Source organism: Parasteatoda tepidariorum, chromosome 2 (assembly GCF_982258835.1).
Source record: "Parasteatoda tepidariorum strain Cologne lab strain chromosome 2, Ptep-v5.0, whole genome shotgun sequence".
NCBI classification, from domain to species: domain Eukaryota; kingdom Metazoa; phylum Arthropoda; class Arachnida; order Araneae; family Theridiidae; genus Parasteatoda; species Parasteatoda tepidariorum.
In genome coordinates this window covers 79,281,615-79,307,117 of record NC_141756.1, presented here as the reverse complement: position 1 = coordinate 79,307,117, position 25,503 = coordinate 79,281,615, and the positions used below count along the sequence as shown (strand labels likewise).

General features: G+C 31.9%; 2 protein-coding genes across 2 annotated transcripts in view; one reads left to right on the top strand and one right to left on the bottom strand.

Annotated features, from left to right (window-relative positions):
* The window catches only part of LOC107454459 (citron Rho-interacting kinase), a 57,788-nt gene extending 53,634 nt beyond the window's left edge, over window positions 1-4,154 (top strand). Inside the window, exons 38-40 of the mRNA XM_087157585.1 lie at window positions 266-347; window positions 2,848-3,039; window positions 3,721-4,154. Coding sequence (XP_087013711.1) covers window positions 266-347; window positions 2,848-3,039; window positions 3,721-3,826 — 380 coding nt within the window. The 3' untranslated portion in view covers window positions 3,827-4,154. The remainder of the gene's footprint in view (window positions 1-265; window positions 348-2,847; window positions 3,040-3,720) is intronic.
* Window positions 4,155-4,673: 519 nt separating this feature from the next.
* On the bottom strand, window positions 4,674-23,759 carry Cap-D3 (Chromosome associated protein D3). Its single transcript, XM_043041941.3, has 6 exons — window positions 21,435-23,759; window positions 19,285-19,622; window positions 16,761-16,996; window positions 14,480-14,616; window positions 6,473-6,635; window positions 4,674-6,386 (listed from the first exon to the last, which is right to left on the bottom strand). Exons 1-6 carry the CDS (start codon window positions 23,064-23,066, stop codon window positions 4,951-4,953), a joined length of 3,942 nt encoding a protein of 1,313 aa, XP_042897875.2. The 5' UTR covers window positions 23,067-23,759; the 3' UTR covers window positions 4,674-4,950.
* Window positions 23,760-25,503: the final 1,744 nt, after the last annotated feature.

Sequence of the window (25,503 nt, the reverse complement as noted above, 5' to 3'; positions counted from 1 at the left end):
TTAAATCCAATAAACTTTTTTATCTGTTTTGAACGACAGTGTCTAGAAAGAGCTCCAAAATCTTCAAGTCGGAAAACTCACAATTAAAATTATTTTCAATTTGTAGTTCAAAAATTAGTAATACTATTTGAACTCTGATTATTACAATACACAATGTCAAGTATAGTTTTTTTAAGTGCAAAAATGTTCATAGTGCCAAATTTAACTGTCATAAATGTATTTTTTAGTATACTTTGATAAAACAACCAAGAAATTTACTTTGCAGCTTATCGATCACCATATCTATTTATTGTGCATTTTAATTCTATTGAAGTATTAGAAATTCCTACCCAGACATCTGCAATTGTGTAAGTATAGCTTCTTTAATTATGAAAATAAAACTATAGACTTTCCTTAAATTATTTCCAAGCTATGGCATGTATGCGTGATGAAAAATAAATGAAAGCTGAAACTGCAGGGTTAGCAGGTTTTTGACAATTCACAATTTTAACTGTCATGTCAAGAATTCATTCCCCCCCCCCTAAAACCTTGTTTGAAGGTTTGTACTTATTCTGCTTACCTGCATTATAAATAATTACAAGGAATAATGAAAAATCAAAAAAATAAATAAAATAATAAATAAATTATAAGTTGAGATCAGGCAATTATTGTTGATCACTTAAGTTTTAATTAATTTAAAAAATCTACATAAGAGAATTATAAATCAATATTTAGATTGATAATAATTAACAACTCATACTTACTACTTCTAATATGAACTTAATAGTTATAATGCAGGATATAATATTAATCTTTAAGTATTAAGAGTAACATGTCTTTTAAAAAACCAATTAATAGTTTCAATAATCTTAGCTATGATTTTTATATACAATTTACATAATTATTGTAGTATTGAATGCAAGTATGTTGCATGATTTATCATCAAACTAAATATTTTCAAAGGTAAAAAAGAAACTTGTCTCAGGTTTTTGTGAGATTTGGACAGTTAATGATACTTTTTAATGTGGCATGTATCAGTTAATTAGGATACAGGTTTTTGATACCAAAGCCCCAACCTTGGATATGTATGACATTTGATATCATTTCATTGTTAGATATACTAGCTTTTTTTCTGGTTAAAGGGCTGTATCTAGTATACATGTCTACTCATAATAAAATAAAGAATTTGTATGTGTGTTAGTCTAATAGTGTGTTTGTGAGGAAAAAGTGAACTTTTTTTATTTTCAAATTTGACTCAAAAATTGTTTATGAAGGAAAGTTAATTTTAATTCCCTATTTTTTAGTATACAGCCAATATTGTGCTAAATAAGTATTTATTAACACTTAATTTTATGTTCCAAAACTTTGACAGATTTTTTTTTCTTGTGTTTTAAATGCTTAATCTTTTACAAGAAAATTAAGGTTAATAAGTCTCTTTAGATGGCGGGCATAAACAAACAGAAAAAAAAAATACTCAAACTTTTCCCAGATTGATTAGTTAAATAAAATATACATTTAACTGAGAACCTGTTTAGTTAATTTTATATTCACTTTTTTTTAGCTATCATTTGAATTTTATAAATGTTTGCAATAAAATATTTTACAATTATCTTTTAGTTTCCTGTTTTCAATAATTAACATGAGAAATTATTGTTCTAACAAACTTTGTCTTTTCACCAAATCACCACTTTTTATTTTATTTTGGATTTTAGAGGGGGGTTACAAAGGAAAAAAAAGTTGGGAACCATTGGTAAATGCTAAGTTAAGTCTATTGAAAAAAAATATATATATAGTTTTTAAATAAAAATAATTCTAATGCTTTATTCTAAAGTAGTCACTGTAGAGAAAATAGCTTAAATTTCAAATTTACATTAAGATTATTTTAATTTTATTTTCCTGCAACATTAACCTTGGGAAAGTATTTTGATAAGTTTAAGTAGACGTAAATAATGCATGTTGATTAGGTACATTTAATGTAAATTTATAATTCCAAAACGAATCAAGATGAATCTTGATTTAACTGAAATCTTCATAATTTTTTAGCCTATCTTCCTGATCCTTATCTTAAAAAGTGGACAGCTACGATTTAACAATGTTTTTTTTTATATATTTGTTCACTAATAAGTTTTGAAAAATAAGTTTTTTTTTCTATTTTAGGATAAGTAAATAAAAACTTATTTAATATTCCTTTATACTGATTTTTATCTTTTCTTTAAATTATATATTAGTACATAAATAGTATTTTACTACAATGTTTGCTTTTTAGATATAATATGTGTGACTAGGATGACCAAAAAATTCATGACAAAAAATTAGCCTAAAATGGAAAGTAATGCCCTTTAAGTTTTCAATACTTCTTTTTTTTTAAAAAATTATTAATTGTTACTTGTATTTATAAATTTATTAAAAGAATAAAACTTATACTTGATAAAGACACATATGATACAATCTTCTAGAATATCTAAATTGCATTGCATTATCATGTTTTTTAACATTCTCAAAAGAAAGTCTTTCCTTATCTAGCAAATTTATATATCCTGAAGAACTCGGATCACTATCAACATTTACTATTGTGTCACTTTTGAATTATAAGATTCAATTTACTGTAATTTATAAAGAAAAAAATAAATTCACAAGCAAAATGCTCTTAAAATAAAAATATATATCGCTATTTACAAAAAATGTTTGAAAAAGCTAATAAGTAATAATAATAGAAAAAAAAAATCTAAAAAATAAAAAACAAGTTTAATCCTGATTATTTTTGCAATAGTATTCATAATTATATGAGATACATTTTGGCATGCCATGTTTTTTTAATATGAGACTATAAAATCTTTTAAATAATGTGGTTATTTTTATTCACTTCAGAGGCAACCGAGCTGTGATACCTGTTCAAAATGCTCAGTACTTGGGATGGGCTCACAGAAAGATGTCTGTTTTAATTTCATCTAAGCAAAATCAATCAACAGAACTAATTCTTGTCAATGGAGCTCAATTGAGGAGTTCAGATATGGAATTGGAAACTAACGACAGCTCAAGTACATCAAGCAGTCCAAAAAAGTAAGAATTATTGAAAATGTTTATAAAAAAAAACATGCATGATTTTGATTTGCTTTGCGCCTCTTACTGAAAGGAATGTTGGTAGGTTTTTGACTGCTTTAACCATGGTTTAAACAGTAGAATTTAAAAGCAGCATATGAAATAGTTGCTAAGCATTAGTGTTAGAGTATTAAATTTATTGTTGCTAAGTATTAGTGTGAAAATCTTGCAACATTAGTCATCAGTAGCTCTTCCTGTTTTGTTGTTCTATTTAAATTATAATTTCCCTGATTATAAAAGTAGTATATGCATGATATACATGAAACTATTGTTAAATTGTTATTCGAATTTAATTATTGTTACCTTATTTAATAGGTGAAATTTATAACTTTACACAAATAAACTCTAGAATGAATATCAATTGTAAAAAACTTACAAATTTTTCTCGGAGCTAAATAAAAACTTTTACCTCAATTTTTTCTTTTTCCAAATGTGACGGTGGTTTATTATTAGGGAACTTATCATTCTAAGAAAATTGCTTTTTCTTCTTCTTTTCAATCAAAAACTGTACATTAAAACAGATTTTCATTTTAAATAATTTATATGGATATTCAGAATTTAAAGAGGTCTTATTTCTGTTGTTAGTAAAGAATTTAGTTTAAATTGCTAATCTCTACAATTACATTTTCTTTTACTTGGTAGCAATCGCTTGAGAAGCTTACCAGAAAGTGAAGATCTTGATTTTTCCTTTACTTCTTCCATCGACCAGGATCGAACAGCACTCTCTGAAGAATCTACTGACAGCTAATTAGTTGTTTTTAAAGATTTCTTACATGTACAGTTTTCAAACAATTACTATTTGATGTTGCTCCACTAAATTAGTGTCACATTTGCTTCAAATGCATTTAGTAATTTTTTAAAATGTTACTTGCTACTACTCACGTATGTATATTAAAATATTTCTGTTTGTTTTAAAATTTATATATTTATTATGGCTTTTTATGAAACTTTCAGTGTTTTTTAACAAAATTTATTGTATGAACATTTATGTATTTAGTCTTTATTTTTATAGCAATAATCAATGTTTATAAAAAGTTTGCTTTATAAATAATTTTATAAAATATGCATTCAATGAAGTTTATCTATCTTTCTGCCTCACTTAAAGTAATCTATTAGTACTTGTAAGGTAGTGTTTTTGATACTGAATCGAAAAACTAAAGAAACAATATTTTTACTCAGATCTAAGTCCTTGTTTATATTTTACTTCCAAAAAAATGAAGTAATAAAATTTTGAATGTTTTTAACACATCAAATTAAACTTAAAATTTATATTTTGAATTTAAAAAATATTTATTCTGTATTAATCTGATGAGATGTAACACAAGTGCTACATTTAAAGTAAATCAAATAAATTTTAATGACATAAAAAGGTTAGAAACTCATAAAGGTTTTTCACTATTTAATAGGGCAATACACAAATTTTTTTTATTGCTTATGTGAAAATGGTATTTTTTATACTAAAAAAGTTTTGAAAATAAGGCTTATCGTTATATTGCAAAGATATAAATAAAATAGCCATCTTGCATTTGCCAAATACCTATTAAATTACTCAAGTAGAAAAAAAAATTTCTTGCTACGATTAAATTGCACAAGTATGTAATAATAAAACATTTATTTGAAATTTTGAAGGTTATTATTCCAAAGTCTTAATTACATTAGCGTTTATAAAAATACAGTTTTCCACATGATAAATATATTCAGTACATGTGTATAAAAATGTAAAGAGTTCAATTTTATATATAAAAAAAGTTCAACGCAAACAAACAACTTATTGCTTAACATCTAAATTAAAAGATGAAAATATACCGATTTTAAAAGGGTCTGCAAGTGTTACGAATTAAAAGTTTTAAAATGAGACGATTTTCGAAATTATTAATCACTGTCGCTGTCTATATGGAAGACAAGACTACTAATATCAGGAGTCTTAGGTAATTTTAACTGAGTCAATACAACTCTGGGTGTGCTTGAAAAGTTTTCTCCTGCACTGGGCAAAAACTCAGATGATCCGTTACTACTTGTCCCGGGTGTAGGGTCTATTTCCATACTTTGGCTCGGAGCAGGCTTTCTTGCTGTTGATTTGTTTAGAGGGGTCCTAGATACTAAGCGCAAAGATGTTTCATGTGGCGCTCTTCCATTCATACCAGACTCTCTACGAATATTCTCCAATTCTTTCTGCAAAATCAAATCTGTTCTTTCTTTCGCCATTGCGACAGCAGTGCTTGGATCAATATCTCCATTTTGAGTAGATACTGGTGCTTTTTTGGGATCTTTTTTATTTTCCTTTTCTTGCTGTACCATATCCTTACGATATTCAAGATTAATTTGCTGTAGCAGTGTTTTATCGGATATTATCACATTCACCTCACTCTTAAAGTCCTGCAAAAACTCTTTCAAAAAGAATATAATCTCTTCTAAGAGTCCTGATTTTTCAGACATGACGCAATTTTTCAACGAAATTACGGCTGGTACAACTGGGTCTATCAACATCAATTTTCTCGTCTCTTTTTCTGCGCTAGCAAATTTCTCTCTATCTGCATCAGTTTCTAAATCGTAATTGTCTATATCTACAGGTCTAACATCAGGGGAGTTGAGAATGGCAAAGCAATCCCTTACCATGTTTTCCGTATCAGAGTTCAAGGGAAAGACATTTTCTGCAACAGACATTAAAATATTTTGCACGATTTGAATTACTAAAAATGTGAGAGCAGTAGCATCCATATTCACAAGCATGAATGTATATAATTGCATTCTTTCCTTTGCTTTATCAGTTCCTTTAAGTGCAAATATTTCCAAATCCTGAATGAGTTGTCTTAAATTTTCGTTGTCAGGGGGACCATAGCCATTGAAAACAAAGATGGAATCTACAAAATGATCAGAAAAAATGGATTTCTTTTTCGGTACCAAGAGTTCTAGCAAACAATATTTCCCCAGTTCTCGAATTGATTCCTTTTTGTCAATAACTGTAGACAGGATACAATAAAATAGAGTTCCCTTATATTTGATGTAACCTTCTTGCAAGAGATTAACCAACATAGTGATTGTCTGGTATCGAATTAGGTACACTCTGTCTTTAAAACATCTGCTGATTATCGGGACATATCTATCGGCTAAAGAAGTGTAACGTTTGCACATCTCGATTAAAATTATGGCCACATTATTTCTGATGGCATCTTCTTGGGAATGTATAAGTTCATATGCCACTTCTGGGAGGATTTCTTTTGCTAAGCTTTCATCTTGCAGTGCTATTTTGCCAACACAAGCAAATGCATGAGCTCTGAGAAAAGGAGTTATCCTTTCATAGGATTTACCTGCAATGAAGAAAATAGAATTAAGACAAAAAATATTCAGATTTTTATTATTATAGACGCAAAAGTTTACACATTGTTTTACTTACGAACTGAATGAAAGGGTTTTAAAGTGTCAGTAAGTTGTTGAGTAATTTGACTAGGAAAAATGTGACAAATTTCTGTTGAAATTGCCAAACATTTAGCTAGCACTTCATCGGTAATACTGTCATCATTATTCTGTACTGCTTTTGAAAGACAAGTTTCACACAGCTAGAAAAGAAGACAAATATAGTTAAAAAAATAACATCAATTAAAAAAAAAATACTTAGCAGAAAATATGAAATTCTAGATATCTAATTATGGTTTCTTTTGCTAACAGACTGGGGAAACTGCGAAGCACTTACCCTTTAAAAATCTCAATAGTTTTTTTTGTTGAAAAACATATTTTTCATAACCTCGAAATATTTTTTATTTTTCTAGTTCTAATTTTTTACACCAAGAGTTATTATTGTACTTTAAGATAAAAAATATCGATCTATAAATAATCTGCTACCGAAATAATTTAAACTAATGTAGATTAATGATCTTATGTGCAATTTAGAGCAAGACTATTATTTTTGAATTTGGGGCTATCCATGGCATCCTGTTGAACATGACTTTGCCAAGAGATAAAGCACATGACTAAAATATTGTAAATCTATACATTTTGGAATGCACTATTTTATAATCTTGGCAAACATATTGCAATAGTACAGTACCTCTACAGTCTAGCAATAGATCAGTAAGTTTTTTCTCTCCCTTTTATGAAGTTTAAACAAAATAAGAAATGACCTCAAAAAATATATATGTTATTTAAATTGTAGAATAATTAAGAAAATGCATTAATAGTTAGATAATTTCAGAGCCAAAACACAATATTGAAGATATTATTCAATTATTTTTTTTTAAACCTATAAAGTTACATAATCACTGTGTAGCTCAACCCTCTGAGCATTTGTCCATGGCTTTTATCAAACTCTTAATTGCAAGCTTTCCAGCATCAGAAAACTAGTTTCCCCACGTTATTCAATGAGTAAGTAGTGCGTAGCAGCAGGGCCGGCTTATGCATGTCGCGGCCCCTAGGCAATGCTTGTCTCGCCCCCCCCCTACCGTCTTCTAACATACTAATATATTTTTTCGCTAACACAACACTTTATTCATAATTACGCTGTTTTTTACTACATATGTATATTATCACCTTATTCAATAAAAATATTGAATCAAACGAAAAGAATATAAGTAATTAATATATGCATTTAAAAAAAATCATACAACAAGCTTAAATATTGACTCTTCTAACTTTTTTTGTTACAAAATCGTTCAAGACATCCTGAAAGTTAACCTTTTCCAATACATCATTTTCAATTGAAATTATGGCCAATGAATTTTGAGACATAGTTGAACGAAGACAGTTTTTAATTAATTTCAATTTGGAAAAGTTTCGTTCACCAGTGGCGTTTGTAATTATTAGACTTCTATATATTTGCAAAGCTGTCATTACATTCGGGAAAGTTGATTGTGCCATGTTACCAATAATCAGTTTGTAAGACTCTTCAGCAGACGCAATTTTTTCCCCGGCGTCTTCTAATTGTAAGATGAAGTACCTGGGGCTTGAGCGGCTACCAGGCGCGACGGCAGGTGGTGGATAGCCGAATGTCCTGTAGCGCTGACAGGATAGCCTCTGAATAACAAATAGGAGGTCGCGAACCAACTCCCGTAACCCAGGTGTTACGCGACCCGTGCCTTGGGTGAATGGCACTGCGGTTATAGTGTCTTAACGGAGCCTCTAGTTTGACTGGCGAACATCTAGAGTAATTGCCTTACCCAGTAACTCAGGCAATGCTGGGCTGACTTTCTTTACCTGAGCTTTTTATTTGAGGTAATTTATGGCTGAAAATGACAAAAATACAACTCAAATTACTGCATTTGCAGGTGAAAATCCCAAAGTAGACCTTTCTGCAAAAGAAAAGGAAACTAGGGAAAAACCAACTGAAGGAGATAAAATGAACCCTTCATCAAAAGAGGTAGAAATGACCTCTACCCAATCAACATCTCAAGTGGGGCAGGAAGCTATTAATAGCATGACTGCCTCCATGGATGGGATCAAACTTAAAAAAAGACTATCTGGTGCACAGAAAAAGAAACTTGCCCGAGAAAAAAAGATGGCTGAAGGTACCTGGGTAGAAAAACCCAAACCAAAGCAGAGAGGCGAGAAAAGACAAAGCCAAAGGATGGAACAAGATGTAGCCCCAAAGGCTGCCAGGAAAGAAGGACCTGAAGGTATAACCTTTAAGGAAGCTCTAACCGCAGTTAAAATGGCTGTGATTCTTGAAGGACATCCTCTTGAGCGCTTATCCGAAGAACAGGCCCTAGACCTTGAGTTCTTGATAACTGAAAAAATTTCTAGAAATGAAGAGGGTTTTGTCCCCACTTTTCTTTCTTGCAGACTAGAAAATGGGGCACTTATCATCAATTGTGCAGATCTGGGGAGCTCTAAGTGGCTGGAACAGATTGTAGTTGAGATAAACCCATGGCAGGAGCAAACTCTCTTGGTAGGAGAGGCAAGGAAACTTGTCAGAACTACTAAGATCATTGCTAAACTGCCGAAAGTCTGTAGTAAACTGGAGTCCAAAGAGGTTCTGAGAAAGATTGAGGCACAAAATGGTGGGCTTACTCCAACCGAATGGAACATACTTCATCGGAAGAATGAACCATCAGGACAGACCATCGTCCTTAGCGTGCCTGAACTGGACGCGGCTACACTTGGCAAAAGGGGATATAAATTTTATATCGGACTTCACCAAGTTCAAGCCAAAGTCCTAGACAAACCTTCCAAAAACGATGGGGGTGAAGGTTCTTCAAGCCAACATCCACCACAGTAGAAGTGGCACCACAAACCTCACCAAGAAATTTCTTGATGAGGATTTTCACCTGGCCCTGATCCAAGAACCTTGGCTTGTCAGGGGAAAAATCAGTGGCCTCAAAGGAACAAAAGGTAAGCTCATTTATAATCTTAATAGTGAAGCTAGAACATGTATCCTAATAGATAAAGATATTAAGGTTCTACCTCTAACAGATTTTATTCATAGGGATTTAACAGCAGTGAAAGTCAGACTCAACATAGAGGGAAGAGACCGAGAAATTGTTTTTTGCTCAGTCTACCTACCCTATGAAGAGAAGGCTCCACCTGACCAAACACTGCACAAACTCCTGCAGTTTTGTGCAGAAAACAGCTTGCAGGTAGTCTTAGGGCTGGACTGCAATGCTCACCATACTGTATGGGGCAGCACAGACACAAATAAAAGAGGTGAGTGTCTTTTAGAATTTATTCTTAATTACAATTTAGATATTTTGAACAAAGGCAATGACCCTACCTTTATAACTTCTAATCGTTCTGAAGTAATTGACATTACTATAGCAACACCGGCTATCAGTAAAAATATCACGAAATGGAAAGTAGATGGGAGACCATCAGGTTCCGACCATCAAAACATCCATTTTGAAATAAACTCCAATATAAATATTGACCGCTGCTTCAGAGACCCCATGAGAACAAATTGGAAGAAATTCCAAGATGATATCATGGGGCTGACTCAACTGGGAGAAAATTATATTAGAGATAATTATGATCTAGAAATTGCAGCAGAAACTCTGCAGAACGAAATTCTAGGTTCATACAATAAAAATTGCCCAATACGTACCAAAAGAGCAAAGCCCCAATGTCCTTGGTGGAACAACTCCTTGGAAACTGAAAGGGCAAATGTTAGAAAACTCTTTAATAAAGCAAAGAAACATGGTGAGTGGGACAACTATAAAAGAGCCCTCACCAACTATAACAAAAATGTCAGGAAAAGCAAACAAGAATCCTGGAGAAAGTTCTGTGAAGAGGTAAATTCTATCTCTGAAGGAGCTAGACTCCAGAGAATCCTTAGAAGGGATGAACCCATAATGGTTGGCACCTTAAAGGATGAGGATGGCAACTTTGCTACCACTGGAAAAGAGATAATGGAAGTTATGGCCAAAACTCACTTTCCAGGAGCCATTGATATGGATAGCAATGAAGGACAACATTTCATTGGATCTGTAAAAAGAATACAAAGAAATCAATGGACCTATGCTAAGAACGTTATCAATCAAAACAATGTCAGGTGGGCTATCTCCACCTTCAAACCACTTAAAAGCCCTGGACCTGATGGAATCATTCCTGTAATGATCCAAAAGGCAGGAGATCCTATCATCCCTGTGTTAACCAGAATTTACAGAGCCAGTCTGGCACTGGGACATATTCCAAAGCTATGGCAAAAGACCAGGATTGTTTACATTCCTAAACCTGGCAAAAGTAACTATGACCAGGCTAAGTCTTTCAGACCAATTAGCTTATCTTCATTCTTTCTTAAAATTATGGAGAAAATTATTGATAGGCATATTAGGGATTACCTGGGTAGCAATAACCCCTTGCATAATCTACAGTTTGCCTACCAACCTGGTAAATCTACAGAGACAGCCTTACACAAGCTAGTATCTAAGATTGAAGACACCCTGGAGAGAAAGGAAATTGCATTGGCCACCTTCCTAGATATTCAGGGTGCTTTTGATAATACCTCTCACCCATCCATCCTTAATGCCTTAAGGGAAACAGGGATAGACCAAACTTTATGTTTATGGATTAAGTCCCTACTCATGGATAGAGCCATTCAAATGAATATCTTCAACGAGACATTAGAAAAGAAAACAACCAGAGGCTGTCCACAAGGAGGTGTACTATCACCATTACTTTGGAATCTGGTTGTAAATAGCCTAATCAAACATCTAAATAATACAGGCTACTATACCCAGGGATATGCGGATGACATTGTCATACTCATCCTTGGCAAAGATTTTCACATAACTTGCCAACTTATGCAAAACGCTCTAAGTTATGTAAGCAAATGGTGCAGGGAGAGGAATCTGGACATAAATCCACAGAAGACCAATCTAGTACCATTCACTCGTAAAATAAAAAGGGAAGGCTTTTTTATCCCAAAACTTTTTAACGTTGAAATCAATATTGCCTCTGAGGTGAAATTTTTAGGCTTAATTCTTGACCAAAAACTCACCTGGAATAAACATGTTGATTACAAAATCAATCAAGCAAAAAAATGCATAATGATGTGCAGACGCATGCTTGGTAAAAACTGGGGATTACAACCAAAAATGATGTTTTGGATGTACACAGCAATTGTCAGGCCTGCTTTCACATATGCTTCAGTGATATGGTGGTGTAAAGTGGAACAGAAAACTGTGAAGGATAAGCTGGGAAGTCTGCAAAGACTGGCCTGCTTGTGTATCACAGGTGCAATGTCCACGGCCCCTACCAGAGCACTTGAGGCAATTCTGGACCTGACTCCTTTAGATATCTTCATGTGCAGCTCTGCCAGAATGACTGCATATAGAATGAAATTGCAATATCAATGGTATGACAAGCCCTCTTCTGGAGGTCATACCAGTATTACTAAGAAAATTTACCATCCAACTCTCCTTATGCCTTCTGACTGCATGGAGAGAAAGTACGTGTTTGAAAGACCATTTGAAGTAGTTTTTCCTACCAGAGAAGAATGGGATAACAACACGATCGATACAAAAAATGATGATCTAATCTGGTATACCGATGGATCAAAGAAAGGTAACCTCTCAGGACTGGGTGTCTGTGGCCTGTCACCAAGATTCAACCTTTTTGAAGGTCTTGGGGAGTATGCTACTGTCTTTCAGGCGGAGGTACTTGCTATTGTAAACTGTCTGCAGATAAATATTAAGAAAGGCTACCATGGCAAGCGGATTCTTATTTTCAGCGACAGTCAAGCAGCCTTGATGGCTCTTTATTCATTTCAAGTAAAATCAAAAATTGTTTTGGAATGCAAGAATCTCCTAATAGAACTGGCAAAAAGGAATAAAATCATTCTTATTTGGGTACCAGGGCATATGGGAATTGATGGTAATGAAAGAGCTGATGAACTCGCAAAACAGGGATCCTCTTTCAATCCAATAGGAACGGAACCCTTCTGTGGAATCAATATGAAGACTACAAAGAAGGCTGTCCTAAAATGGGAAAAACAGGAGATGAACAAAGTTTGGCGCAATTCTCCTGGACAAAAACATGCTAAAAGCATGATCAGCAGCCCTTCTGCAAAAATTGCTTCTGAAATTCTTAGGCTCCCAAGATTGAAGATTCAAACAATTGTAGGCTTCATCACTGGGCATTATCATTTCAGGAAACATCTACATAGATTGGGACTTTTCGAACAAGAACCAATATGTCGGAAATGCCGTGAAGAGGTAGAATCAGCACATCACATCCTATACGAATGTGATGCCCTCGCCCTTACGCGCCTCACTACCTTAGGCAATCCATATCCTAAAGAGCTTCACCTTAATTCCATTAAGGGACTGTCAGACTATATTAATAAAGTAGGCGACCCGAGACAATGGAACTAGGAAAAATTGGGCTTGGAGTATGGTACAAAATGCAACATGTGCAGAGGTGCCACATATCTGACAAGCTCAAGCAAGAAGAAGAAGAAGAAGAAGAAGAAGATGAAGTATTTATACTGCACCATTTCGTCTATAAACTCAGGCTCAATGTCCTCGAAATAATGTTCCTTAAATTTTGTGCAAGCCTGTCTAATTTCAGCGTCGGATTTTGTCGAGAAATCTGTTAGAAACCCAAACAGATCATTTATTTCCCGGTAAGGTTCTAGGCGCCGCGACAGTTCTGTACACAGCATGTCTAGTACTGGCAAATATGTATAAACTTTTAATTTCTCTTTTCCTCTGAGCACAACTTCTTTTGCAGGTCCGTCACCGTTTTGCATGTTTTTCAAGCGTGTTGTGTTAAAAAAGCTGCTCTTGCTGTATAGTCATCTGATTAGTCGGCGGTAAAATTACCGTGATAAAATTGCTTACGATTATATGACTGCGTTATATATGAACTAACTACCATAATATTAATATCTAATTTGGAATGCATTCAGAAATGTACTAAAATAGCGTCGATGTAATGTACAGAGCAAGACAATCGTCATTGAAATTTCGAATTAAATTTTTACTGTTTAAGAAACATTGTCATTTTTCTCTGCAGCCCCTGAACTGGCGGGGCCCCTAGGCAGTTGCCTACAGTGCCTAATGCATAAAACGGCCCTGCGTAGCAGGGGAATCTCAGTACAATTTTACCCAGAGGTTCAACCCTTGGAGGATTAATTTAACATATTTTAGGCTTAAAGCACATTTTATTGTAGCTCTAGTATTACCCAAATATCATTTTTCAAAACACATTAAGAATTTTGGTTATTTTAAATCCAATTACTTGTCTAAAACACATTTATTAGGATGTGAGAATAGTTGATTCATGTAATCACCAAGTCAACTTTAGTTTTTTGTTTCAGTAAAAAAGGTCCAGAATACTGTAATTAAGAGTAGTCTTTCTAATATGCATTAAAACATTATTTAGCATTGAAAAGAAGAAAAAAACATGTCTATTCTTTTAAAAAATTGTTATAATTTTGAATCAACATGAGTTTGTTTTACACAAGAGAAGAACTAAATCTTAAAACAATCATAAAATAATTTAAATAATATTTAGTACTTGTTTTATTTAATTTAGATATTCTGTTTATGAAATGCTTAGTGGGCAAGATAAATATCGGGACATTTCAGATCAGAATACATATACCAGACTTGAGACTACTTTTAAAAAGGGAGAAGGACAGACTAAAATCTGTATAATTTGTTCTACTCACTGTGGTAGAATTTTTTTGAGCTTTCTGTGACAACACTCTCTAGTTCTAATACCTTTCTGAGAAACATTTTTAATAGTAGCAAATATATACATTACCAATCCAAGACTTTAATCGAATAATTTTAAAATAGAATTTCACTGAATTCAAAATGAAAAACAATGATTATGCCACTCAATGATTCCTCAACTCACTACTAAGATTCCATATATATATATATATATATATATATATATATATATATATATATATATATATATATATATATATATATATATATAAAACAAAGAAACTGGAATGACTTACTTGTACAATTTCTCTGGCAAACGTTTCAAACTCATCCAAATTATTTAAATGCTTTTCAATTTTCTTCAGTACTTCAATCATCATAGGCAAATTCTCTAGAGAAGCTGAAAAGTCCTTCAGCTTTGTCATAAGGGTACCTAATCAAAAACAAAATAGAATTATAAATATTTAATAAAAAAATAGTAAATGAGCAGTTATCTTAAAAATCATTGCTATTTCCCCCACCCCCCACACACAAATTTCACTATTTTTTTTCACAAAATTAAAAAAAAAAGTTTCACGAATAAAAAGCTATTCAAAAAAAATTGAGGAATCAGACATTCATTTTGTTTTTATTAATATTCAGTCAATCTGCAATTAGAGCTAAAATCAGTGGCAGTTTTGTTAAATAAAGTTTTGTCTAATTTATGCAAACATTTAAAAAATATTCAGTGCTTAATGAAGACATTTTCTATTAACAATAACAACCTATAAATAAAGGACATAAAACTGAAAACCCGAGCAAAAACTAAGTAATATCTTGATCTTAAAATTAAGGCATACAAGCATTGTTTAATTTTGTTGATTGAAAGAGAGCGAGAAATAAATAAACTGCTTTCCTCAATTCAACACAAATAAAATCTTTTAAGCAACTTAAAACAAATTACATAATAAAAATAAAACGCAAAACAAATAAAAATGATTGGTGAATTTCAAATAAATATCAAGGATACTTTCTGAGAAAATTTTCACTCTTATATTAAAAAATGTATCATTATAAAAGGCTGTTGTATTTTAAAAGTATAGCAGGACCTCGATTATCCAAGTAATTGGAGTCCGGCCTAAATTAGATGAAAATATTTGTATTATAAAGGTAACACTTTTTAAACTGGTTTTTATCAATATTCTTAAATTTTAATACGACTATTTAATAAATGTCTTTTAGTCAAATAGGTATTAAAAAATAACAAGCACTATTGCTACACAAGAAATACACCTTAGTTCCTTTTATTTATTTTTAAAATGACCATTTGATTAAGGTTTTTTTTGTCAAATAGATGTAGAAAAATTTATTTGTAATAAGTAGTAGTCCTTAGCTCCTATTTCGAAAAGAAAAAAAAATTCTAAGATTTGTACAAATGAATATCTAGTTCTGAATTGTTAACTTTAAAGTTTTTGTTAAAGTTATGTTCATGTTCTTTTGCAATCCCTAAACAAAAAGTTAAGCTTCATTAACGTGAAGAATTGAAATAGAACTAACTAAAATTGCACAAAACATACCATTAATTTGAGAACTGGACATTAAAATCAATAATAAAGTTTTTTTTTAAGCATGAGAAATCTTTTCTTTGGCGGTGACAGTATTCCCCCCTTTTTTGTGAGGAAGAGAAAAGGATGAATACTTAAAAAGTTTAAATTAGCTATACTAAAGCATTTATCTGTTATAAAAATACTTGAGCTTTAAAATAACAAAATAATTATAACAATGAATTATATTTATTTAAAAATAATTCCCTTTTTTTTGCTATTCTAAAAAAATAAATTTTTGCAATGTATCAAGTATAATCTATAATTTTAAACACAATGAATTAGCACCAAATCTGTATTCTTAACTAAATGTGCTTAAAACTACTAATAATTAAAACTTCTCGGAATTTGAGGCAAACAAATATTGTGCCAGAAAGAGTAATTACAAGTGAAATTTCTTTTGTAGTTATAAAATAACAACTCGCATTGCCTTTCTTAAAGAGAATAAATATTCTGACTGAGCATTAAAGATCAATTTGTTTATAATTCAATTATTTTTTTTTTAATTTTGTATAATCAACTAAACAAAAATATACTTTTTTTTAAAACACTTATTCTTTCAAAAAAAAAAAAAAAAAAAAAGTTTGAGAATCAAATTAAGGTATTCTAAAAATATTAGGTAGAATTTACATTCCCTTTCTTCTTGAGAACAAAAATTCTGCCAGTGCATTTAGGATCAATTATTAATAATTCAATTATTCTTTTATTTTGTATAATCAACTAAACAAAAATATTAAAAACTTTCAGATATTGTTATTCTTTCAGGAAAACAAATTTATATGAAAAAATTACATTTTATTTTACTTTGGAATGTAGCATCAAAATTAAATATTTCCTTAAAAATTTTAAAGCAGTTAAGAATTGAACTAAGATATTCTAAAAACATAAGATAGTGCCAAAATGCTATTTCTCATTGAGAACAAAAATTCTCATTGGATATTAAGAATAAGTTTTTTCTTTAAAAAAAAGGGAAACAAATATTTAAGTTACATACCTCTAATTAAATCAAGCTTTGAGGGAGATATATTGGTATAAGTATAACCTATAAGTTTTAGTATATTTTCCATGTAAGAATAGCTTTTCCAACTATCCACTTCTTGAAACTCATCAACAGCTCTTTCACTTAGCTTCGGAGACAACTTTGCAAAGGCAGAAAAAACAGAGAGAAAAAACCAAATTGATTCATCTCTACCATGACCAAAAGACTTTTCTATATTAGCAACATTCAAACTGCAAAAAATAATTAAAATATTAAATACTTTGTGATTTAATTTCATTATTTTTATAAAAACATAAATAAAATAAAAACTGATAAAAATTGCGTAAATTTTAAAGCTCAGCGAGATGTGTAAAACTTATTATACATGTCTTACAATGAACCATTCTGAAATTTGAAATGTTACAACACATTGGCAGTAATCATATGATTTAAGTTTAGTAATTTGGAACCAATAGTACTTAAATTCTCAGTTATAAACGTTCTAAATTTAATAATTGGAATGAAAAATATTAATGGTGCTGGCCTATAAGCAAAGCAAGTCAGTTGTTGCTAAAATACAGTCACTTTAGAAATGGCGAACAAATCTAAAAAAAATCGTTATTAAACAGGGTGTATAGCCAAATTATTCAACAAAAAATAAGCACCTTTTAAGCCTTTTTCAAGCACTCAAAAAATATTTTTAAGTACTTTAAAAAAATATCATAATTAGGCAAGGTTCGAAAGTTTATGACAATCGACGGTTTTATCTTGTTTTAACCGTCATGTCATAAAAAAAAAAAACCTTTCGGCATAGTTTTTGACAATTGTCAAAAATCATGAAATTTTGAATCGTGTAAAACGAAGGGCGTTTTCACACACAACGGACAGACTATACGACGAAATACATTGGGGTCGAATTAATTAAGAAAACGTTGAATAGAACAATTTGAACTGCATCTTTTTGCATAATTCAAAGCGAAAATCAACATAGTAAAGGAAAAATCTCATTTTGGAAAAAAGGGAAAATTAAGCATTTTTCAAAAGCACCCAATGAGAAAAGCACCTTTAAGGGCTTTTAAAAAACAAAAATAAGCACTTTTTAAAAATGCTACGTACCCTGTTAAAGAAAATAATCTTAACAAGTGACAAATTTGGTATTCTTTCAGAAAGAGAAAATTATAATAATTACAATTAATATAGAGCTGAGAAGGGTGGATACTATGGAAGTTCTGTGATAAAAATTACTGAACTAAGAAAGTCAAGAAAACAATTTGGGTATCAGACAAAATGGCACCAGATTAAGAAGGATGGTTAAAACTATTCATTATCAACAATTATTTTTTCCCCCATTATGCTTTTCTTTATATATTTCATTATATTTGAGTCAATTAATGTAATAAAAGGAGAGGAGATCAAGTAAATAACTGGCTCATGCATTCAGGATGAATCTTGATGATTTTATCAGCTTTCATACCCACCAAACTAGTAAGCAACCCTATTTATACTGTAGTTGAGTCTCTGTTAAACAATATTTTGGTAGTGCATATTTAAAAGCAAAATGTAATCATATCTAAAACATTTCTTCACTTTTAAGTTTTCCTTTTTTAAGCTGCACCATTCAAATACTCCTAGATAAAAAAAATTACTCTAATTTTTACCAGCAAAGCATAACTGAATAAGAAACAATAGCGAAATTGAATATTTAATTAAATGAAAAAACATAATTCAATTTGCTAAATCAGTTGGAAATATGATCAATCATCACGTCAAATCAGCTGAATCTATGCTCATTGATCATCGCTAGATAAGCTACAAGATGATGTTGTAAAAGCAGGGGTCTCTCTTTAAGTCAAATTTACTACCGTTTAGCAGTACCTTCACAAATTCAAGGTTAGGAAAAACGTTAGTTTCACAAATACTTCTCTTAAAAATTTTTTTTTGTGTTTCGTAAGAAACGATAAATCCATATTTTTGTGTTGATTTTTTAATATAATTTTTAATTTTCACAAAATAGGTACCTCTCGGAAAAACCTAGACAGACCCCTGAAAAGTTAGATGTCAGGCGTTTGTCGGGAATTTCACGCTCATCAAACCAACCTTGTGAGAGAGTGTTTTCCTCACGGGAGAAGCCAGTTACTACTCAACTCTTTATTTACCTGTACTCTGCCAGTACTCTTTCCTTTTGTTTGTAAAAGCTACTACGCAAGATTCTTACAGAAGTCGAGTTCATGCTCTGGTGCGAGACTCGGTTATGGTTATGTTACTTTTTCTTTCATCTACTCATTTGTATTTTATTCATGTGTCACAATCGCCAAATAAAAAATGCTTCAGAAGAAGCTGTATTTTCCTGCGTTCTGCCACTACCTAAATTCACAATACACAAATAACATAAGAACACTCTACTTTCATTGACCTTTAAATACATCTTCTTAGTTATTAAACAGAGAGCCAACTGTAATTTATTTTCTTAATTCTTCCAATGCTTTTATTTTTATATCTTACAAGCTATAAAAATAAAAGCATTGGAAGGTTTCCTTACTTGAGTTTCTTATCAGTTTTCCACAAGCTAAAAGACTTCTGTAGATATCTTTGGTGAGATAAATATTGTCCGATGGATAATTTTTCCAGCAAGGAGAAGGCACCGTCTTTAAGATCATCCTTATTAGAGAAGACATGATGCAGAAATCTATCTTCCATAGCAGCTAGGGCTTTAGCCTGTACTGTAGTTTCAGGATCATGCACCAATGGAGTAATACACTGTAACCAGTAATCTTGAGCAATATGGTTATTTGGATAGGCATCTAAAATGGTAGTAACTGACTGTATAACTTGTTTGCGTGAAGTTAGAATGGCATCTTTTGAAGCGGTAACAAAAAGCTACACATAAATAAAAAGAAGAAATACATATAATTTGAATATTTACAAGCAAACAAAGTGTAGAAATAGCTGTGGTAGCAAAACACTTTTCTAAACGATAAAAAGATATTAAGAGGCTTCTGAAGGTATTCAGAATATTTTAGGTACTTGCGTACTAACACCACCGCAGCAGAAATTGCTCTAACGGGCCAATAAAGAGCAATTTTATCTCACGGCTTCCTTGCTGTCTTGTTGTTTGCTGATTTTTGAGGCCTTTTTTTTAGTGCTACGAAAATGTGTCCTTGGGATTTGCCAAAAACAGAACAAGATGCAATTTTATTTTTTCAGGAGCGAAATATTTTACCAAAAAAACAAAAATGTACCAACTCCCAAGACATAAAACTTTATCTTGCTAAACGTACCTTTTGGAAATGTTATTTAATTTGGAATCTTATTTATTAGAGTTCATATGGCGACAGCATCAGGTGAAAGAAAATGGAAATTGTCTTGAATCTAAACTAACTTCTATATTGGCCCATTTTCCACCGAAATCCGATTGACTACTTAGATTCTAAATAAAGTGTTTTGAATTTTGAAAGTGTTTTAATTTTAAATAAAGATTTTTATTTTATGATTTGTTGCAAAAATTTTAAGTGTAGACTGGCGGCACTTAAAAACTGTCAAATCTGCAGCTGCAGTGGCTTTAATACGTATGTACCATATTATAATAGTCATTAACCAAAAATAATAAGTTTTGACTCTTTATTTTATATTTCCGTATTATAGGGTCAATTAAGAAATTAACAAAATTGTAATCAAAGCGGTATAAATTAAAAAAATAATTATAAATGTATTATTTTAGGTTAATTAAATGTCATAATAAATACAAAAATTTAATAAACTGAAACTTTATAAGTCAGAAATTTATATTTATCACAGAGAAAAATTGTACATTAAATTTAAAATATTATTGATCATAATTATTTTCAGCTTAATGAGCCTATCAACATTATGAGTAAGTAAAAAATTCAATTGTCAAAATTAGAAATAAAAAAAAGGACAGAGTGCTTCCTCACAGAAAACGGCACTTTAAATTTTGAAAGTGCACTCACGACAGTGAAATTTTTTTAAATTGTGTAATGTTATGTAATAATTGAATTTGATCCTCAACTATTTTTAAATTTATCTCTTATACTATTTTATTTATATACTTAATAAAATTAAAGGCATGCTAAACGAGAATCTCTGAGCATCCTACATATTTTTGAAAAAAAAAAAAAAAAAAAAAAAACTGATCAATTGATAAACAATTTGAAAGGTTTTTTTCTGTAATTTAAATGGAAAATTATTAAAAAAAAAAAAAAAAACAAAAGTGCATTTAAAAAAAAATAATTAAAAAATAATTTTACAATTCAAAATTGCTTAAATTCATTAATATATCCTCCTGAAAAATGTGAAACTTAAATTTACCAGTGCTTTGTTTATTTATTATTATTTTTAAATAGATGAACAAAAAAGCAGTGTCTTTAAGGGATGGCAACTTATTTTTACAAAAAAGCGCTTAGGGAGAACACTGGTTAATGTTATTGCTAAACTATATTAGTCAAATATTGGGAAAACATAAATATTTAATTATTTTTTATCATTTTACTTTTTAACTCTATATTTATCGCTTACTCTTTGGTATGATGTCAGATTAATATCACTACAATCTTTTACCAATCCTGTCTCCTACCCTACTGATGAGGGTGCACCATTAGAAAGGTGCCAATACCACTATCAATTTAAATACATTTAACATAATATGTAGTAGTAAATCTTATTTATACTTACTTTTAAATAATCAGCAGACAAATATACAGGATCAAACAAAATCAAGTTTTCCAATGCTTGAAGAGCAGCTTTTTTAGCATTTGCAGATGAGTCCTCTGCTCGCCTATAAATTATAGCAGCTATTTCATCTAATATTCCTCTGTAATCCAAATTGTACCAAAATGCACGGTTTTCCCCATTTACATCAGATTCAACAATTTCTTCCAAATCTTCTGTTTTCGCTGTAGACGGATCTTTCATGAATTCTGTCAGAGATTCTAACAATTTTTTAGTGTGTTGCGAGATAACAGTCAATGCTTTAGACCTCACACCTGATGCAATATCATCGCAACGAGTAAGAATCGAAAATATGACCGGAATCGGGGTCAGATAAACTTCTGCGGAATCAGGCAAGCCAGTTTTATCAACTTCGGGAACATTTTCACTCAAAAGCAGCCCCAAGACTTCTAGGGCAAAAGTTCGATTGTTTGTATCGGCTGAATCAACGAGCAAAAGCAGCCACTGTAAAAATTCAACTAAATCGCAAACCACCAGATCAAACATTATTGCAAAAATAGCATAGGAAACAGTCGCTCTGAAATCACTCTTGTCACTAACTTGCAAACAAAGTCTTTTTAAAGTAGTTTCCGTTGGTTTGGAAAACAATTCTTGATTGTGTGCGAGATTATATTTAACAAATGAAACAGCATTGTCTTTAATAACAACAAATTTATGTGGTATAGTAGTTGCCTTTTTGATCTTTGCACATAAAATATGAGTATTTAAACCCGAGAGAATAAATGAACAATTGCTTTCTTTGTCACCATTCATTTCCGCACGGGCGAGTATTAGCATACCTTGGGAAACAAGTAATGTCACCGTGGAAGTTCGACTATAACGTCGCCTACGCTCATCTTTACTCATATCCAATAAATTAACATCAAAATTGAGTTTGTTATTAGAAGCTTCACAAGCAAACAATTCCGTTAATTTTTGAATGGTGAAATCAACAGTTGTAATATCACTACCCAAATGAAAATCATTTAAAAGTGGAATTAAAGCATCTAAAGTACTTATAAAAGCAGGTAAAAGTGCTTCAAAATCCCTCCAAACATAAACAGTGTCTTTCGTTTCAGGCACATGACTTGGCATTTGCAGACAATCAACACACGTTCTATATAGATTAGGATGGAAAACAGAATATGCAGAACTTCCTGGAATTTTTAAACAGATGAAGTAAAATCTAGCACTGACCAATCCCAATTTTTTATCTTCAAGAGAAGAAGACGTTTTTAAAGCTTTAGAACACAATAAATAAATCATTCCCAATACCTGTTTCACAGAAATGTCAAGGTTATTTAGAAAAGTCCATAAAACTTCTTCTTGCGCAGAATCATCAGTATTTGTAGCAAAACTACTGTCTTCGGAAACGTTACTTTGACGTTCAAACCATTTCTCACAAATTAAACATATTTTATCTAACGTTTTGAAAGGGTCATCAGCAAATAGTATACTGGTAGTCATCGGATTTTCTTCAACATCATTGTATTCATTTTCGATTACTTCATCAATCCATCGTTCGTTAATTTCACCGAAATTAATACTGTCAAAATAAGTGTTAGTGTCATTAAGTAAACTGTCTCTATCGAACATTTTGTTAATTTTTTTTTATATCACAAATAAATTCTATATGATTGAAAAATACAGGAATGGGTATTTACAGAGAGATGTCACATAATCCATTTTCACAAAATTCGTAATCTATTTATCGGGTAAAACCGAGCAAAAGTTCTGAAACAATGTTTAAAAATTTAAATAAAGTATGAAAAGCAATCTGTTGTACTGTAACGTAGCAATTGGCGGGAAAAGCATCGGGAATTTAAAATATTAAGTTACTAAAATTAAGGATATAAAACAAGTCTATTCTTACAATAAAATAATATTTTACTTGAAGTGATCGCTGTATGACAAATATTTTTCAATGAAGATCTTAATGCTAAGTCAAAAAAATATCAAACAGTCTTTTGTTTATTTCACATCTCTATGCACATCTCGCAATTTGAAACAAGAATCGATTTCAAAACTGTTTAGAACATAAAGACATACTTCATGGCATTAACCTAACTTACCAAAAAACACTCGATTATGATGACAGAGGTCGGTCAAGGATCATTTACACTGCACACAAAAAAATCGCGTATGCGATTTCAGAGAAGCCAGCGAGAACTTGATTTGTGAGATTTTTGCAGGTAAACGTACTTCATTAATGAGGTTCTCGTTCGTATCTCCGAATTCGCATATGCAAATTGTTCACAAGCAATGTGAATATCCCTTCATACTGAATGCAAAGAATTCGCATATGCGAATTCAGAGCTACGAATATAAACTGGATTGGTGAATCGTATTTTTCCCAGAGAAACCTGCCAATCAGGTTTACGTTCACATCTCCAAATTCGCAGAAGCGATTATTTTTTCACGCGAATGGTCGTCGTGTTTTGTCTCTGATGATTACCAGTCATATGACTCGGATGAATATGTTTTGAGTTACTGTTATTTTTAGTTTAAATTAATCTTCGTTAAAATTTAATTTACGTAAAGTTCTATTTTTTCATTGCTGTAATCTGATTCTTTAACGTCCCGCAGTGGACTGATCGTTAAGACAAGGTTCCCAGCAGATCACCGAAGTCAAGCATCACTGACTGCTGTCAGTGTGCGGGTGGGTGAACACTTGGATCAGTCTGCATAAGGACCAAGGATGTGTGGTATTGGTCCTCGTTAAACTGTTCTACCGTAAAGTGCTCGACTTCGCGTGCAGGTCGTCGGGCTACCGAAGCAGGTGTACCATCCCCTCTGCAGAGGATCAAAATTGTGATGGCATGTCTTCGGATCATCCTCAGGGATGTTTCCCAGACCGTCGCCAATAGCCCATTGCTGCCCAGTGCAGCTCTAGTGCGACGTAAATGAACAAATCAAATCAAAACTGATTCTTTAACACATGTTTTTCTTTGCTTGAATGCGCTATCCGGAGAGAAAAGCAGTTCCATGTCTTTACACTCCCCCTACTCAGTTTTGTGGAAATGGATTGCAAAAATTCCTTTTCTATAATAATATTTGCATTTAATTCTAAAAAGTGTTTCCTGCAATTTCCACGATGCTTTGTTTAAGAATCATGATCGATGCAATTTTGAGTTCTAACTTAAAATTTTTTAATAATGTTTGAAAATCATGACAGAAACTAACGTACTTGTTTCTCAAATGACTCCTACTCTAAGTATGAAAGCATGCGAAGTGTTCAAATTCGCGATCAAAATGGGCTGCAGTTGGCGTAGAGCAGAACTCTCTACATATGGCAACATTTCGCATGCTTTCCCCATCAGCGTGTGGAGAGTCATAGAGGAAGGAAGTAAGTTAGTTTCTCTCTTGATTTTCATATACACTGGTTATCATAAATTAAGGAAAATTCACAAAAATCGCGATAACTCAAGAAATTACACATGGAATTTTATGAAACTTACCCACAATATACAACACATAGTAAGGTATTAAACAACATAAAAAGAAATTATCAGACATTAATAGTAGTATAGAAATTAGCACATGTATAAAATAAACAAATTGGAAGTATCGGTTTGCAATAGAAAAAGTACCTTTAATATGGAATATGATTGCCTCTAGAAGCAATACAGCACAAACAGCGATGTGTGATGCTTTCAATTATGCGGTCTATCAGTTCAATAGGAAGTGAGAGCCATTGCTCTTGTAAAGCAGTTGCAAGCGTGGCAAGGGTCTGAGGGGGCGGATTGATGGCAGATACACGCCTCCCTAGAGCATCCCAAACGTGCTCGATAGGATTCAAGTCCGGGGATCGAGCTGGCCACTCCATGCGAGTAATTGTTTCCTGTTGAAGATAATCATCAACAATGCGAGCTCTGTGTGGTCTTGCATTATCGTCCTGTAACAGGAAGCAATCACCAATTGCCCCGGCATATGGGCGCACATAAGCATCAAGGATGTTGTCTCGATAAACCTGAGCATTCACGGTTCCCCTTGGAAAGACATGGAGGTATGTGCGCCCTCCTAAGGATATGCC